The sequence below is a fragment of the Sinohyriopsis cumingii genome, chromosome 1, assembly GCF_028554795.1.
Source record: "Sinohyriopsis cumingii isolate HCF-2022 chromosome 1, ASM2855479v2, whole genome shotgun sequence".
Taxonomy (NCBI): Eukaryota; Metazoa; Mollusca; class Bivalvia; order Unionida; family Unionidae; genus Sinohyriopsis; species Sinohyriopsis cumingii.
In genome coordinates, this window is record NC_142961.1 from 118,236,516 (window position 1) to 118,253,714 (window position 17,199).

General features: G+C 35.5%; 1 protein-coding gene across 1 annotated transcript in view; it reads left to right on the forward strand.

Moving 5' to 3' along the window:
• Positions 1 to 17,199, forward strand: part of LOC149807728 (eukaryotic translation initiation factor 3 subunit E-like) — a 58,256-nt gene that overhangs the window by 4,705 nt on the left and 36,352 nt on the right. The window contains exons 2-7 of the mRNA XM_089969902.1: positions 8,997 to 9,114; positions 10,501 to 10,618; positions 12,185 to 12,227; positions 13,792 to 13,896; positions 14,395 to 14,520; positions 15,112 to 15,236. Of these exons, the coding sequence (XP_089826028.1) occupies positions 8,997 to 9,114; positions 10,501 to 10,618; positions 12,185 to 12,227; positions 13,792 to 13,896; positions 14,395 to 14,520; positions 15,112 to 15,236 (635 nt within the window). The remainder of the gene's footprint in view (positions 1 to 8,996; positions 9,115 to 10,500; positions 10,619 to 12,184; positions 12,228 to 13,791; positions 13,897 to 14,394; positions 14,521 to 15,111; positions 15,237 to 17,199) is intronic.

A 17,199-nucleotide genomic window follows, 5' to 3' on the forward strand; every position in this document is an offset into this window, starting at 1 on the left:
TGGACATGTACGTGTAAGTAAGGAAACTGTGTCAAAGTAAACAAATTTAATCCTGACAATCAAAGAGCAAGTTGTTCAAACTATTTCTGTGCATCTGAAACGTCACTATAATAAAATGCGTTTCATATGAGTTTATCAGATTTGTTTTTGAAAGTTTGTGGATAATTTACATATAAATTTCAATCATTTAATTAAGTTTATTTCTGAAATATTTCTAAACAACAATGGACACCATTTTGTTATGTACATGTACCTACCAGCGTGTGATTGGCTGGAGTATCAAGTAACTCAGGAGATTATTCAGATAATTACGGAGCAACTCGGTTAAATTCAGTATGAAATGGGCTATAAAGTGAGTGGTTACATTAAGAAAACCCCTCCATGGTTCATATGGTCTTTGAAGGTCTTTGAGAATATGGGAAAAATGAGGTAGCATTTTCAAGGCCTTTAAAGATTGGGGAAATCGAGCACATTACACTGAGGTCTTTAGAAATCTTTGAAAATTGAAATAAGCCCAATTTTTTAAATTTCTTTCCATAGTCACAAAAAATTGTCCAAGGTTGTTAGATTCGGATGTATAGTCTGACTATACCAACCCGTTCGTTAGTACCCTCTTTCCAATTTCAATCATGGAAACCTTTAATGTGATGAAAAGTGCAAGGAACTTGTCAGTTCATTCATTCATTTATAATTCTAACCTGACTTTGAGTAGAGTGGCCCTAACACTGTCATCATCTGCACATTGCATGCTTAACGGAAGTTTTCAGTATAATAGACGGACATGTTCAAGATCCATTTCCATTTCCTAGACAAGTCCATTTTCAGCAAAGGGGTGTGTGAACAACTACAGATGTACATACATATGTCGTCTGCTTCTGATATTTACAGTTTCGAATCAAGCAAAGAAAAAGAATGACAACAAAAAATTTGCCTTTCACTTGGAGTTAACAAGCGGTTTAATGTCTATCTTCATGTGTGCAAAGGGATATAATTCCAAACTCAACGTTGTGGTAATTTACGGAATTACCATGACAAAAACAAATTTGCCTTTCACGTGGATTTAACAAGCAGTTTAATGTCTGTCTTCATATGTGCAAAGGGATATAATTCCAAACTCTCATTGTTACGGTAATTTACAGAATTATCTGGCAGTTACCGAATAGGATGAACTAGGTCATTATGTTGCCTGATGGAAATAAAGTAGCCCATAGTATACACAGTATGGTGCCATGTTAGTATGGAATGTCCATTAAGCATGAAATGTGCAGGAGATGCCAGTATTAGTGCCATTTTGGTCACAGTGAGGTAATAAATTATAAACCAGTGATTCAATTGACTTAGTTCTGTGCACTTTTTATCACATAAAACGTTTTCATTATTGAAATCAGTAAGGGGGTACAAACAAATGGGGATGCATAGTCAGACTATAATTGAGTTTTCCTGGTTTCTTTCTTTTGATGGCCCGTTCAGTTTCATTGATGTTGCAATAACAAATGAGCATTTGTTCATCCTAAGTTGGCATTTGCTGCAACTTCAATAACACATGCACTCTTCATCAAAGCAAGCCAGCTACACCCTTCATCAAAGGAAGTCAGCGCCATAACTATTTTCAGCATGTTTTTTGTTTTCTAATTTCATGGTGTTTTTTTCTGTAATCATATCATTATATATGTTTTTAAGGGGCGCTCACCAGTTATTTTGTACTTTTGAGAGAGTGACGTAGGTAAGGTGAAGTTGTTTGCATTTGTAACATGCACAATAGAGATAATGTTTGCATACCTCTATCATGGCTCTATGTTACTTTTATGTAATGTGGCTGACATTTCTTTGGATACTGTACTTGTGGAAATTGTACATGATCTAAGCACACGGTACAACAAAATGGATGCTCCCCTGTGCTTGACAAATTAATCAGAATTAATCAAAAGTACACATAGGGAAAACGAATTCTGCTGAAGTAGACAATAGCATTTACTGAAAGTGCAATGAACCAATTACAAAATATCTGAAAAGCAAAAAGTGTTATCAGCTCTTTTTTCTACAATTTACCTCTGAAGTCCAGGAAGTGAAAATGACAATGCGGAGCTAGTAGTTTTTTTTATACGAGCACATCTTAAGTGAGCCCAAGCTGTATACTCTAGAACCTAAATTACACCCATCAATCATATATCAAAATAAAGGGAATTAAAAGTTCTTTTAACAGCACCTAAGATATTCAGAGTCTTTATTATCTATCCCTATGCAAAATATGAAACTGTAGAGTGCCACCTTAGTTGTTATCTAATATTGTAAAGCACTTAGAACTTCTAAAGATTAGTCACTATAAGTCATTATTATTATTATTATTATTATTATCACAAATAAAATTGCCTAAGGTCGTTAGATTTAGATGTCGGTTTTCATGGCTTCTTTCTTTTAATGAATTGTTCTATTTGAGTGGATGAGTCCATCAGCTTTGGCCAGTCAAAATGTTCATTACACTAATTCATGCTTTTTTTAAAAACAAGACTGTTCAGCCAATTGAATTTTGGTAACATTGAACAAGCACTCACTCTATGTAGAAAGTGCTTGAAAATAACACACGCTTGAGGATTCAAAATATGTTAAGTCGATTTACATCTTCAGTTTTGTTTCACCTCGTGTTTAAAAATGCCAGATCTTTGCTCTTTCAACGATATCTGGCTTGAACAAGAGAAATACAAGGAATGGCTGAAAAAGGGTAAGACATCTAGACAAAAGGCGTTTTGTATATTGTCAGATAAGGAAAAGATAGAAGCATTTGGTCCTCAGAATTATGTGTGAGGCAGGAAGAGAAGTAGAGTCCCGATGTGATTCAATATTGGCTCAGTATGGAAAATTAGTGGATGAAGTTATCCAGTCTGACAATCACCCCTTGAAATGTTTCAGTAGAACAGATGACAGCCTTGATGAAGTGTTTTATTCCGTCCTTTCCAAAAGAAAGGAATATATTGAACTTTGGAATGTTTTCCAGTTGTTGTTGTCACATGGGCTGGCAACAGTGGATAGAGGATTTTCTGTCAACAAGCATGTATCTGTTGAGAACCTCAGCAGAGAAAGCCTCAGAGCTCAAAGGCTAATCATTGACACAATGAGAAAAGCAGGTGGACCTTTGGAAATCATCATTAGCAATGAAATGATGACATTTGCTTCCTCTGCAAGACGTAAGTACCATGCCTATCTGGATAAGAAGAAAGCAGAGGAGGAGCATGAGGAGAAAATCAGAAAAGGAAAGAAACAGGAGTTAGCCATGGACGAAGTGGAAGAACTTAAAGCCAAAAAGGCTGCATCTTGAAGCTGACATTGCCAGCCTACATTCTTCTTCTGTTCAGAAGGCAGAAGATGTTGAGTTAAAAGGACTCCTTGTGCTTGTCACAGAGTCAAATGCTTTTAGGACAAGAGTTGAGGAAAAGATGAAAGTGATGGCTTCTCCTTTCAAAATGAATGAAGAGAAAAAACAGCAACTGTAATAATGCATTTAAAGCAGTGCTGATGTCTGTTTAGAGAACAATTTATTTTGTATTAAATCTGATGCACAAGTTACATTTTTCTGAAATAACAATGAATGTTGACATATCTTCCAGACCATTATAAAGTAATTTTAGGAAATTAATTATAGTTTTAAATATATCATTAAACAATATTGTAGTATTTTGCATTTGTTGTTTGATCATATAACCTGCATCCAAAATGTTACAGACATGGTTTTTCTCCGTTTTAAACGGAATTCCGCTTTTCACCTGACTTGAATCTGATTTTTCTTGATATAGTCTATTTTTTTATCATCTTCGATATGGTTTTGTAAAAACAGTCTGTTCAGTCCCATTCCACAATGACCCTTATAATGTATTCATTCCATATATTAGTTAGCCCACAACTCTTGTAAAGAGTATTCTGATTGGTCAAAAGTTTAAATTCGTCCAATGAATCATCATGTAATGGAAACTGATGGCAATGGAAAGAGTGTATGTGTGTGATTTAGATTTTTAACGTAGCTTTAACAATTTTCCAGTCATATCGCTACGATGTTTGCAGTGTGACAGTTTAAAGTGATGACTAGCACTGGGGCATCATGCCGCAACATGTAGCATGATGTCCCAGCCAGTCACATTATCCTGACACCACGCTGACCAGGCTTGGCAGCTGTTAGTACCATTTTTAGAAATCATTGTTATGACTCTGCAGGGGGTCTAACCCATGACTTCCCACATCTGAGGCTGATGCTCTAACCACTAGGCCACTGGAGCGGTGCAATGGATAGAAGCATGCTTACAAAAAATGGTGTCCCGAGTTGTTGAGAGACCATGAGATGAGAAGTTTCAATAAAGGTTTAAAAAACATGGGAATGGGAATGGCTGGAGCGAAAAGTCGACGGAAATTTAGTTGGTCAATTTATAAGAAAACTGAACGCTTGAGGGCTGGCATTTCGTGACCTCTGCTCTACGGTAATCATGGTTGGAAGCGTTTGGAACAGCACCTACAAAAGAAGCTGCATATGGAAAAATTGAAGCTCAGATGGCATATGAAAAAAGTGCAATTAATTACTATAAGAAGAAAGATTTCTTGCATGAGGGAACAGATGTAGCTCTCTGTTAGGATATGCACACTGCATGTCGCCAATACAAGCACCAGCTTGAAAGGGAAAAGGCTCTCATTGAGAAGGAAATGAAACGATTGCGTATTGAGCCCAAAAAGTCAGTCAAAAAGGGCTCAACTGACATATCAACAGGTTGTGTGTCCATTGGAGAAAAAGACAAGCGAATGTATGGGATTATTTGTATATAGTTGATGTTCTTGGGTGTTTATTTTACAGATTTGTTATAAAAAGAGAGAAGTATAATATATTTGCTGCAAAAATTGAGAAATTATTGTGACTTAATTACGATGTGACCACTGACAAGCACATGAAGTAACTTGAGCACCAGTAGTATTGGAGAACAAATTCATGTGACAGTAAATATTGTAAAATTATTCAAGTTGAAAAAGTTTTGTTAAGTTTGTTAGTTTTTCAGATGATTATTTTGTTATATATTATGGTCATAAGTTGCACCAGGAGCAGTTTTGTATGATTGTAAAATGCATTTTTGATCGGGGGCCTTCAGTACCCTGAAGCCCAGGATCGGGGGCACTGCCCCTCAAGACCTAGTTGGTGGAGGACCTCCCAAACTCCCCTTTAAAATTTTCAGGTTTTTTTTGTGGAATACTAAAGTCATGTCTGAATGTTTGCGAAAATAGGTCTTGGAAATTTGTGTTTGTGGTCTATGAAAGTTTGGGAAAAGTCTTTGAATTTGTCATTCAGAGTTCAGTATGAACCCAGTCCTCTTTTTGAAAATACATGCACTTACATGCAATTCAGTTAAAAAAGGGTTTAGTTCATTCATGTAGTGGCTTTAATTCTTCAGTGTGTTTATGAACAGTTTCAACAAAGTTTATCGGCAGCAAGGAAATTAGGACGAACAGTATGATCTGAAAGACACACATTTACTCTCATGTATGGGTACAGGGGTTTCAAACAAGTTTAGAAATCTTTTCAAATGCCATTTTTTGGGGTGAACTTTCAGAAATTAACAAGAAAAATTCTTGATTATCGGTAGTTGATTAATCATTTGTACTAACTTGAAATTACTGTAATCTAGCTAATCACTCAAAATTCAGTACATGGTATAACTTCTGTTCTCTTTTTAAGTCATATTGACAAAATACACTGCATATGAATATGATAATTTTCAAACATCAGCCAAATGTATTTTTAATAAAGATAGAACTCAGAAAATTTTCTACTTGAAAATAAAGTAATGCTTGAAAACAATGTTAAATGCAAATATGCATTCTGGGAAATAGAGGGCATAATTCAAATGAGAGAAAAACACACATGCATATGAATATATATATATATATATATATATATATATATATATACAATTCAAGTCTAGCATGACCTGTCTTTGTTTACTGTGTTGTGTATACTCTACAGAGTCCAAGTTTTTCTTGTGCATAAACTATGTTAGTAGATACCTCGTATGTTTTGAAATCCTGAAAGAGATGGATGGGAGTTGTACTATAATATCATGGCAATTTTCATTAGAGACATTTTAGGACGTTAAATTTTGGGAGAAAAATGGCTTACTAAACAAATGAATCGCCTGGAAAGTATTTTATTTGCTTCATCAAGACTTGCACATGAAGTACACCAGACACTTTTCATATTTCTCAGAATACTAATTGCAGGGAATGCAGAACGACACGGCCTCTCCTGAGTCATATTGAAGTCCTTAGTTTTTCCAGCATGTTTTTTTCTCTTTTCTTGATCATATTTGCTATTATGGTGTCTCAGGTCATCGTCTAATTTTTGCCCTTTTTGTGGCGATGCACTTTGGAAATACTGCCAATTGAATGTTTATCAATAGTTATATAAATATTAAATTGTTCTGAATTATTTGTTGAGTCTACAAACACAATCTTTTCTGACTGGTCAGTACTAGCCTGAGACCCTGTATGTTTTGTTATCATCAGGAATGAAATGAGTGCTTGGGGGCTGTACAAATAGTTCCATGTGCAAGAAGACTGTTTTGATAATAATCATGATAAATTTACTTGATGAGTGAATGTGTGGTTTAACAAGTGTCTGTTTGCACCACCAGCATCATTATATCTCATCAAGTACCACCAGCATCATTATATCTCATCAAGTGCAGGATACTGGTAGGTACTCACTTAAAATGATAAACAGATTGGTTAACCATTAAAGGAAATGCTTACTCATGACCCGTCTTTACTGTTAAAATAATGACTGGCAATAATTTTATCTGTGTTAATATATTAGGGTTGGCCGGGTTCAAGTGATTCATCAGCAACATCACTAACTGCAGAATCGTGATTAGCATTCATTTTGAGCCTCAACTTTTGCACCTTATGTTGTATGCATTGTTAAGGTAAATGAAAGTTCTCAAGAATGCATGGAATTCATCTTTGGTCCTCGGGGATGAAAAAATGACCATACCTAATGTCAGTGGGCCCTATTTGCAAAATATTCCAAAGCACTGAATGGATGCTACATCAGAAATGATGGGCCTGAGCTTGATTCCTAATCCATGAATTCAGCTTGTAATAAAAACAATTAGAAATTATTTTGATGCTCAGGTGACCTGGTTTAGTTTGGCTTTATCTATCACAACATCACCATAGTGCTTAGCTCCATTTGTAATGGACCAGAATAGCTTATGGGCTGGACTGATGTCTGTCATCCATCTTTTTGAACAAGTTTGTTATCGCTACTTCTCCTGAACTGATAGAAGGATGAAGGTTGGCGTGAAACTTTACAAACACATTCAACCTATGGTCTGGTAGGTCTTAAATGAAAAGGGTGTGACTTGAACATCCAGTATGATTGCTATAGTGTCCATCTTGAAAATGTTAGGGATGGCATGTAAGAGTGTAGAGTCATGCCTATGTTCTTGCCAGACATGAGGGCATATTATTTTGGCGTGAAAATTCTAAGTTACTTCCAGGTGGCAGGAGGCTTAGATGAAAAATCTTTTCTATTTGCCTGGCAACATCTATTCTGGCGACTTTGGGAATTTGCTCAAATTCTATCCAGCTGATGATGATCTATTTGCTGGAATAATCCAGAATGTCCCGAACATGTAATGACCAATGAGGTGGCAACTCTTGTTTGTACTGCATATTATCTCCCCTCCCCCCACCTTTCATCCATCATTCTTGATACCAAAAGAAACTGTATGTGTGTGCATGTATATATATATATATATATATATATATATATATATATATATATATATATATATATATATATATATATATACATACATACATACACACACACACACACACATATATATATATTGGAGTGCTCGTTATTTTTTTAAAAATGGTTTTCATGGTTTTAAACAATATTTTTGCTCTAGTTAGAAAAATCTCGTGTTGTATGTATATTATAAACACGTTTTGTAAGTGTATGAATGTATCATATTCATATGCATTGTATTCATACTTGAAAGTGTATGATTAGGTGAAGAGAAATATGTGGTGTGTTGTCATATGACTTCAAAAGAACACAGCATAAACTAAACATTGTATTTAATTTTAACTGTCAAGAGTACCAAGATTAGAGTATTTTAATTACCAAAAGGTAAAAATACATGATCATCTGCCACTGAAAGAATTTTATTATTTGTTTTTATTTCTAAAACTTTAATTAAAAAAATGGCTGTCACACCCATTTCTAAATTAGTGTGAAACGACGCTTATGAGATGCATATGAAAGTTGATGTAAAGATCTCGACAAACCTTAGTGTTCATCCACTACAACATCAGTGGTCACTGATAAGTAGACCCAATTGTTTAGCGGGTTGTGCTTGAATTTGTCATTTGTTTGTTGAAGTTTTTAAAAACAGAAATTTTAACTGCTAGTTTTAGTAGCAGTTAGTTAAATATTTATACCTATTTGTAATTACAGGGAGGTAATCCATTAGTTTAGTTACATTAATTCATCGACAGTGAACTGAATTATATGAATCAGTATGCAGCCAAGTATATATATAATAATATGGCACCATGCATGCAATGTTTTGCAAATGTATGGTTTTAATATTTGTTGGTGTAATCATAACATCTTGTATTGGGCAGATATTATTTGCTTTTTTGCTTTCTTTTGCATTTTCACAAATAATTATGTAAAAGAACAACCTTGACCTTACCTTGATCACTTAAAATTTCAAACCACAGCATTGTCCCATATGTTTCTGATGTAAAACATGTTAATTTTAGGCTAAATCTTTTGTGACATAATATTTGGACACCTTTTTCTACAAATTGTATATTTCCCTTACTTAATGTAACCGATGCATTGTGAAACCATACAGTCCATTGAAGAGGCACTTCTAATGCACAGTGATGACTGCCATTATTATCCTTTGCAGGTTCACTTATGGTTTCAATTTGTATTATTTTTGTTGTAGCTTTACGATGAGAAAGAGATGCTGAAAGGAAAGTTAGAACTTCTGAGTAACACTAACATGGTTGACTTTGCCATGGACGTTCACAAGAACTTGTATCCAGACCAGGATGTTCCTAACAGTAAGTGTCATGTACTATTTATACATGTATCCAGATCAGGGAGTGGGGGGCGGACAGGCTATATAACAAGGGGACCACTGTAGTTGTAAACAATAGTTAAAATTTAGTTCTGTTATTTATTTTTTGAGAGTCATTATTATTTTTATATTATTTTATAACTATTTGTAATTATGAGAAATAAGCTTCATATATGGTAATCTTAGAAAACTAAATTTGCTATGTGATCATGAAAAAATTTGGCCCAAAGAATTCCATTGGATTAGTAAAGACTCTTTCATAAGTTAACAAATGGTCTTTTGTTGGCTGTTTATAATACAACATGTGATGGCAGTCCCTTTCATTTTTAACTGATTAAAGTTTGTGAATATGGAGCTCTTGCCAAGGCCCTGCATCCGCTGATGTGTAATAAATGTCTGGGGCGGGAAATGACCCCATGTACTTCCCAAGGTGCTGATTGTAAAAAACGGCATTCTTAGCAAACTAGTCTGGCACTGAAATATTACAAAATTATACAGAATAAAATGTTTTAGTTTTAGATCATTCTTGATAAACATACACTTAATTTTGTGGAGACATTTGGAAAGATCTGAAATGAAATAATGACCAGAATGAGCAAAAGTTTATACATGATGAAGTGAACAGAGTGAGAAAGTAGACGAAATCATGCAAAATTGAAGGGCTGCATGATTTTCAGAGAAAGATGAAAGTGAACACGGTACTTTTACCAAGCTCAGCTAAATAGGATTTGTAAAAATGTTACTATGGTAACCGTGTGGATCAGAGGGAAAAACCACTCCGATGGCTTAGTGGTTAGAGCGTCTGCCACAGATGCAGGAGCTTGTGGGTTTGAAAGACTTTAATTAATGGTAGTAACAGCTGGCTCACTAGGCACTCTGCATTAAGAGGTTAGTGTTAGGATTGGTCAGCCTGGTTTCAAGATAATGTGACTGGGTGGGACATGCTGCTACATGTCTGCGGCATGATGCCCCAGTGCTAGACATCACTATAAACTGCGACACTGCAGACATCATAGCGATATGACTGAAAATATTTTAAAGCTATGTTAAAAATCCAAATCACACACACACACACACACAGAGGGAAAAATCCTAATTTCAAGCCCTTTACACTCTCCAACAACAGGTGTTACTTGGATACGGTCGTTCATTTAGTGTGCAATTGACTTTTAAGCATAATGACCTTATGAATCAAAGAAATTTTGAAGTTTAGTTGTTAAATAATATCATTTTTTAACCCTAGGATTATCTGTCCATATTTAACAGTAATTTGTTCAATTTATTACTAATGATTTCATTTGAATTTTATTTTGAATGTGGTATGTGGATTTGGCTTCTAGAACATTCATCCCTGCGATTGTTACTTTAGGTTTAAAGGAGAAGAGAGGGCATGTTGTTATGGAGCTGAAGCAATTACAGATGGAGACTGACCTCATTACAAAGATCTTTGAAGATCCAGAAGTAATCAGGCAGATGCAGAGTTCAAGGTTAGACCTATTATCTAAAATGTTAATTCTAACATCCCTATAAATGTAACACCTTTTTGGATCAGATGAGGATTAAATTTTGTAACTATGAAAATCCACAATACCAAGTAAATGCTGGACTCGCTTATTTTTTGCAAGATGACCTTTCTACAGCAAATTGAAGCAGATGTAGGGAGAAGTGAGCATATCAAGTGCAGAATTTATAATGTTCAAAATTGTTGCTTGAAAGTTTATTTTTTTCCGTATTTTCATGTCAGATGATTTAAATCTAGATTAAGTACAGTAGAACTTCAATTATCCATCGGGGGGGGGGGGAGCCCCGAGTGGCCGAGTAGTCTAAAGTGCTCTTCATTACGGATCACTGCCATCTCACCTCTGTCTGCGTGGGTTCGAGTCTCGGATTCGGCCAGTGTGGGTATGTGAGAAAACTTGCCAGTAGCTTCTCGTGGGTTGGTGCTTCTTTCCGTGGTTCTTCCTCCACCATTAATACTGGCCGCCATGTATAGCCTATCGTGTGCTGAAAAAATGGCATTAAACCCTACAACAACAACGACAACAACAACAATCCTTCAAGGTGTGGGACCAAGACCATGATGGATATGAGAATAGATAACAGAATATGTGCAATAAAAATATTATACAGTAGATGTACCTGTTTTTAACATTTTGATGTACAATGCCCTGATGGTTAACAGAGACTGACGGTTAATAGGGTGACAGATAATCAAAGTTCTGCTGTACAATTAAACGTTTCTATTTTAAAAAAATATTGAGACTTTTCTTATTGTGCTTTAATACAATTTATGTATAAACATTGTTTCCATAGTAGAGTCATCTTTTCATATATTTATTGCATGAAATACTGGATAAAACTAACAATGTAATTAATAATCGACTTGGTTTCATCCACTAAGGCATAATTAACTTCACATAGGGCAAAACAGAAATCTGAATTTTCAGGGTTTTTTTCTCAGTTGTTTCTTTTGAGAATCTTGTATGGATTTTTATTGGGACTTCCATAGTTTGCAGTGTAATTTCTACCAATTATGATTGTCAAATTAGGACCAAATTTTACTACATAGCATGAAAGTTTGTTTTCTAACTATACACCTTTTTGACACAAAAGTGAACTTTTTGCTTCAGGTATTAATTCATTGTATTCCAACAAAAGGGAGTGGGAGAACAGTGTGAAATCAATGCATTTTTGGGTGTGTTTAGGTGGTATAATATCTAGGGTGCAACAGTTTTGCCTAAATTGCCTCTTATTGTGAACCCTGACAATATGCATTTACAAATGCTGACACCATTGTTGACCACAATAATAGTCATTATTGGCCTGCCAATCACAATCAGAGTTATGATTGGCCTGCTGTCCACACCAAATCATAATTGGTTTTAAGATACAGTCAGACCAGTTTATAAAGGCCACCTATACAACTGGCAGAAAGTGGCTTTTATAAGCAGGTGACCTTGATGTGCAGTTTATGAGATTTTTTTGTTGTACCTATCATTATAGGTGAATAACTATGTTAAGACATTTTATTCAATCATTTTCTATAATTTCAGGGATGGGAGGCAGTTGTCTGACTTTTTATACAAAGAGCATGGTGTAAGTATTGTATTCATTTAATCTGCAAGTTTATTAGATTTCGTGTTATCTATTTTTAAAAACACAGATTTTTAGCTGTCCTGGTCAAAGTTCTGGCTTTCATTTCTGCTCAGTAATTTTAAGTTACTTTAGATTAAGTATTAAAACCTGGTATTAGTATTAGAAATTTTTTTGTGTGCCACATTGGGGGTTTTATCTTCAAGGTGAAGGTCACAGCATAGTATTTTCCATTTTCCATCACCCTTTCCTTTCTGCTACACAACTTTTTAGACATTTGAGATTAATGAATCAAACTTGGTGGTATACCTATACATCATTACTAGATAGTGTTTAGCATGCAGCTTGAAAATTTTTATGTTCATAGTGAAGTTTTATTGCTCAGTATTTTACATTTTCATCATCCATTCCCTTCTGCACTGTAATTGTAAAGCAGTTTGAGATTTAGGAATTATACTTGATATATTTGTACATCCTCACTAGAATGTGTACATTTTGGGATTGTATGGTCATGGTCACAGCTAAATATTTTTTTTCTTTGTTTTCTCATCATTAATAGTAGGTGTGGTGCTCCATGTTGTTTGTCCTTTATAAGGTCAAGGTCGTGGTTGAATAGTTTCGGTTTCCTAGCCTTCATTCCTGTCCAACATGTAGCTTTAAGGCTGTGTGAGATTAGAAATGGGACTATGATTTAAATATTGTTGTGCTTCTCTTTATTTTCTGTGTTTCATTTTATAAGGGCTGATATTCATGTCTGCCTGTATTGACCATGGAGTCATTGACTGCGGTTTGTCTTGTATCTTTACTGCCATATTGGGGGTCCTATCTTCAGTGTCACGGTCTTAGTTTATTATTTCAAGTTTTGTTTTCAGTCACCCTTTCTCTTCTCCATAACTACAAAGCAGTTTGAGATTAAGAGATGATGCTTGGTACATCTGTACTTCATGAATGGAAGGTTGTTCACATTCCACACTGGGGTCTTGTCTTCAGAGAGAAGTTTTCAAACCTACCTTCTCCTCAATAATTATAATGATTTTATAGCATTTGGATAATAAGGAACAATAACCTTGCTATGGTAGGTGAAGGAGAAAAATTCACCTTTTCCATAGAGGTGCTGGTTGCTTCCTTATGGTGACTGTGAACAAGAGGTGTATAGTTTATTGATTCTAACACACACACACAAACAACTTCCTGGATAGGGTCTGAGGTCAAATGTACAAAATGTAGTGACATTTCAGATATTTCTTTTTCAAAAGAAAGTATTTCCTAGTATGGAATCATGAGAGAAGAACACTTACTTATGTATTGGTTTTTTAGTTGTGACTCTCTTGTTACTAGTTTGAGGAGAGTTGGTGGTGCAGGATTGTGGCTTCTGGGCCACTGGCTTAGAGGCAGTTAATGTTGTATTGGGAGAGTGGACAGTAATCAGGAGTGGGTGTATTTGCTGTGACAGGCTTTGAGAGTTACTCTTGCATATTCATTCATTTCTGTACTTGATTAATCGTCAGTCTTGATAGTATCCTTGGAAATTAGACTTGGTGTTTGATGCTATATATTCTTTATACAGTTCAAGGCCGAGATGGTGGAAACCTTGTACAATTATGCCAAGTTCCAGTATGAATGTGGTAACTACTCAGGCGCAGCAGAATATCTCTACTTTGTTCGCATCTTGGTGAGTCACTGTTGTAAAATAATTCTTTCTTTCTTTCTTTCTTTCTTTTTGTTCTTGTGTTCAACAGATAGAAAGACACATATTACATTTTGGACAGTAATAACAACATTGTTATTGATATAAGATTATGCAGATGTTATATACAAGGAGGGTCATATGACTGATTGATGTTTGTGGCACATCGGCCTGTGAAATCAATGTAGCACTTAGGCAATGGGAATAATAAAGTCCTAGAGACACAGCACAATAACTTGTATGGGCAGGATCCTTGTGATCTTTGCCATCATATACATTACTATTATCTGCATTTTGCATACTACAGTCTAGTCCCTGTAAAAACTTCTTTCCTTAAGTCGATGAAGTCTTGGACAATCATCATGTACAAGAATACTAAGCAGAACCCAGCTGGTTGTAGGCTGAGACATTAAGGGTCAAGGAGAGGGATATTTCTAGCAGTTAAGAAACAAATTTGAACTTTTATTTATTCTTTTCATACAGCTGCCTCCAAATGACAGGAGTTACCTGGACACATTGTGGGGAAAGCTGGCATCGGAGATTCTCATGCAGAACTGGGAAACTGCTCTGGAAGACTTGAACAGGCTCAAAGAAGTCATCGATGCAAATGTTGGTAGTATTTGTAATTTAGTTTATAGATAGGAATTTTTCAGGGTTTCTTAGGGGCCAAAAATAAACTCTAATCCCAACATCAGTGGGCCACAAATTTGAGATAAAGTATTTTAAAATCATTTAGGATTTTCAAGTTGAGAAACTTACAGAAAACCCTGACAACTTAAGAAACCATTTTATTTATTTTCATCAGAGCTTAAATGAAGCCATTCTGAAAAGTTTTCTGTCCACAAAGGCAGATTTCTCTTTATCTGGTGGCTCCATACAGAACATCTGAAATATCTCAATACAGAACATTTTAAATATATTAGTCTGCAGTTCTTGGTGCATGACTTGTTTGGTAAAGTAATGAAATGACAGTTATTTCCTCATTAATTAAAGCAGAATTAATTAATTAATTCTTTAAAGCTGAAGAAGCTCAAAATAATGACTTCAGCAAGTGTTTCTTGTCTCCAAAATGAAGAAAAAAAGGATTTCTTGGTTTCTATAACATGCTGCTAGTTTATTGTTCCAAACAGTTTTGGAGCCAGACCTTTTGAATACTTTGTCACTCGTTTAATCTGCTGGATTTTTATTTTTCTGTTGCAGACTTTTTCATCAGCTCTGCTGTCACTACAACAGAGGACTTGGTTGGTTCACTGGAGTTTATTTGTCTTTTTCAACCATCCCAAAGGTCGTGACCTCATCATTGACATGTTCCTATATCAGCAGCTGTAAGGAATTGTTCCTAATTTTTTTATATACATTCCCCTGATTTTATTCAGCTTAAGTAATGTCTTTTACTAGTGCATAGCATGTCAAAATGATTTTTATTTGCTGATAGCATGTCAAAGGTATCACTTTGTGATAGATGGCAACATCATGTAGTGCTTGTGTTTTGAAAGTCATGGCAGTACTCCAGAATGCCTTAATGGTGGTGGGTGTGTAAGGATGAGTAAATTTGTATCCCTCCTGACAATGTTTGGGCAGATTGTGTTTATCTTGTCTATCTGTCAGACGTTGGTCACCTTTAGGTCATTTTTCATGCACTTTGGTGTGACATGCATGTTCCATGAACATATTTTGGTCAGTTTGCATGCAAATTGGTGTGACTTGCATGTTCCATGAACTCATTTAGGTCAGTTTTCACAGACTTTGTTGGGACATACCTCATTAACACATTTAATGTCATTTTTCATAAATTTGTTGGGATACACATCTCCCATGAACACACTTAGGTCAGTTTGTCACAGACTTTGGTGGGACACCCATGTTCCATGAACCCATTTAGGTCTGTTTTCACAGACTTCTTTGGGACACTTGTTCGATGAACACATTTACATCAGTTTTCATGCAATTTGGTGGAAAATGCATGTTCCATGAACACATTTCGGTCAGTTTTCATGCACTTTGGTGGAAAATGCATGTTCCTTGAACACATTTAGGTCAGTTTTCACAGACTTTGGGACACCCATGTTCCATGAACACATTTAGGTCAGTTTTCACAGACTTTGGATGGACACCCATGTTCCATGAACACATTTAGGTCAGTTTTCACAGACTTTGGATGGACACCCATGTTCCATGAACACATTTAGGTCAGTTTTCACAGACTTTGGATGGACACCCATGTTCCATGAACACATTTAGGTCAGTTTTCACAGACTTTGGATGGACACACTTGTTCCATGAACACATTTAGGTCAGTTTTCACAGACTTTGGATGGACACACTTGTTCCATGAACATGTTTCTAGTTATAAAGAAATAGTAAAAATCATAATCACTTTGTTATGTCATCATCGTCCAAGACAAGTAGCATTGTCATGACTGTTCAGAATCAGATGTACCGTATATCATTGAGATTTTCACGGATGAAACATATACTATACCATTGCTGCAAAGATGTGCAGAATCTTGCTCTTATAACACGTATAGTTGATAATCAAATTAATCAAATTGGACCTGAAGATGTATGGAACATTGAAAGGGACTTCAATATGCAATGATTCAATTAATAGTGTAAAGATTCGTCAGTACGGAAATATTTTCTACAGTGATGTACATTATCGATAGATGTACTTCAGCCTGAATATCATTCTACTTTGCATCACAATACATCTGTGTAGGAGCACTGGAAGATGATGTATCATAAATGAATAGCATTTGAAAGAAGAAAGAAAGTTGAAGAGCTAAAGATGGCTCTCAAGTAGAAGTAATAAAGATTTCTGCACTATTCTTTTTCCTATTAGTAACCTGTTGAACATTTGTTATCAGACTGGTTCTTACACTCAGCAAGAGATACCATCAGTATGAGTGACAAAACATCACAATCCTTTTTAGCTTTAAGGGACATAGAGAAGAAGAGGATATGGGATGAACTGTTGTTCACAATCCTTATGTTCATTAGCACATGTCTGTTATTGCTTCTTTTTCCTAAACTACTTGGAGGAATCAGACTACAGATGCAACATTGATCCCAAAGATCAGTTCTAATTGAAAATGGTGCTGATGGACAACCAGTATGGATAGCACAGCAGTCATCTTGAGAATTTTGGCACTACTCTGGCTGATTGTGATGGTCATATTACAATAAGGTTTTCACTGAAAGACAATACAATGTCCAATTGGTCATAAAAGAAAATGGTTCTTATCTGGCATCCAGTATGGCTGCCACAGTAACCATCGTGATAATCTT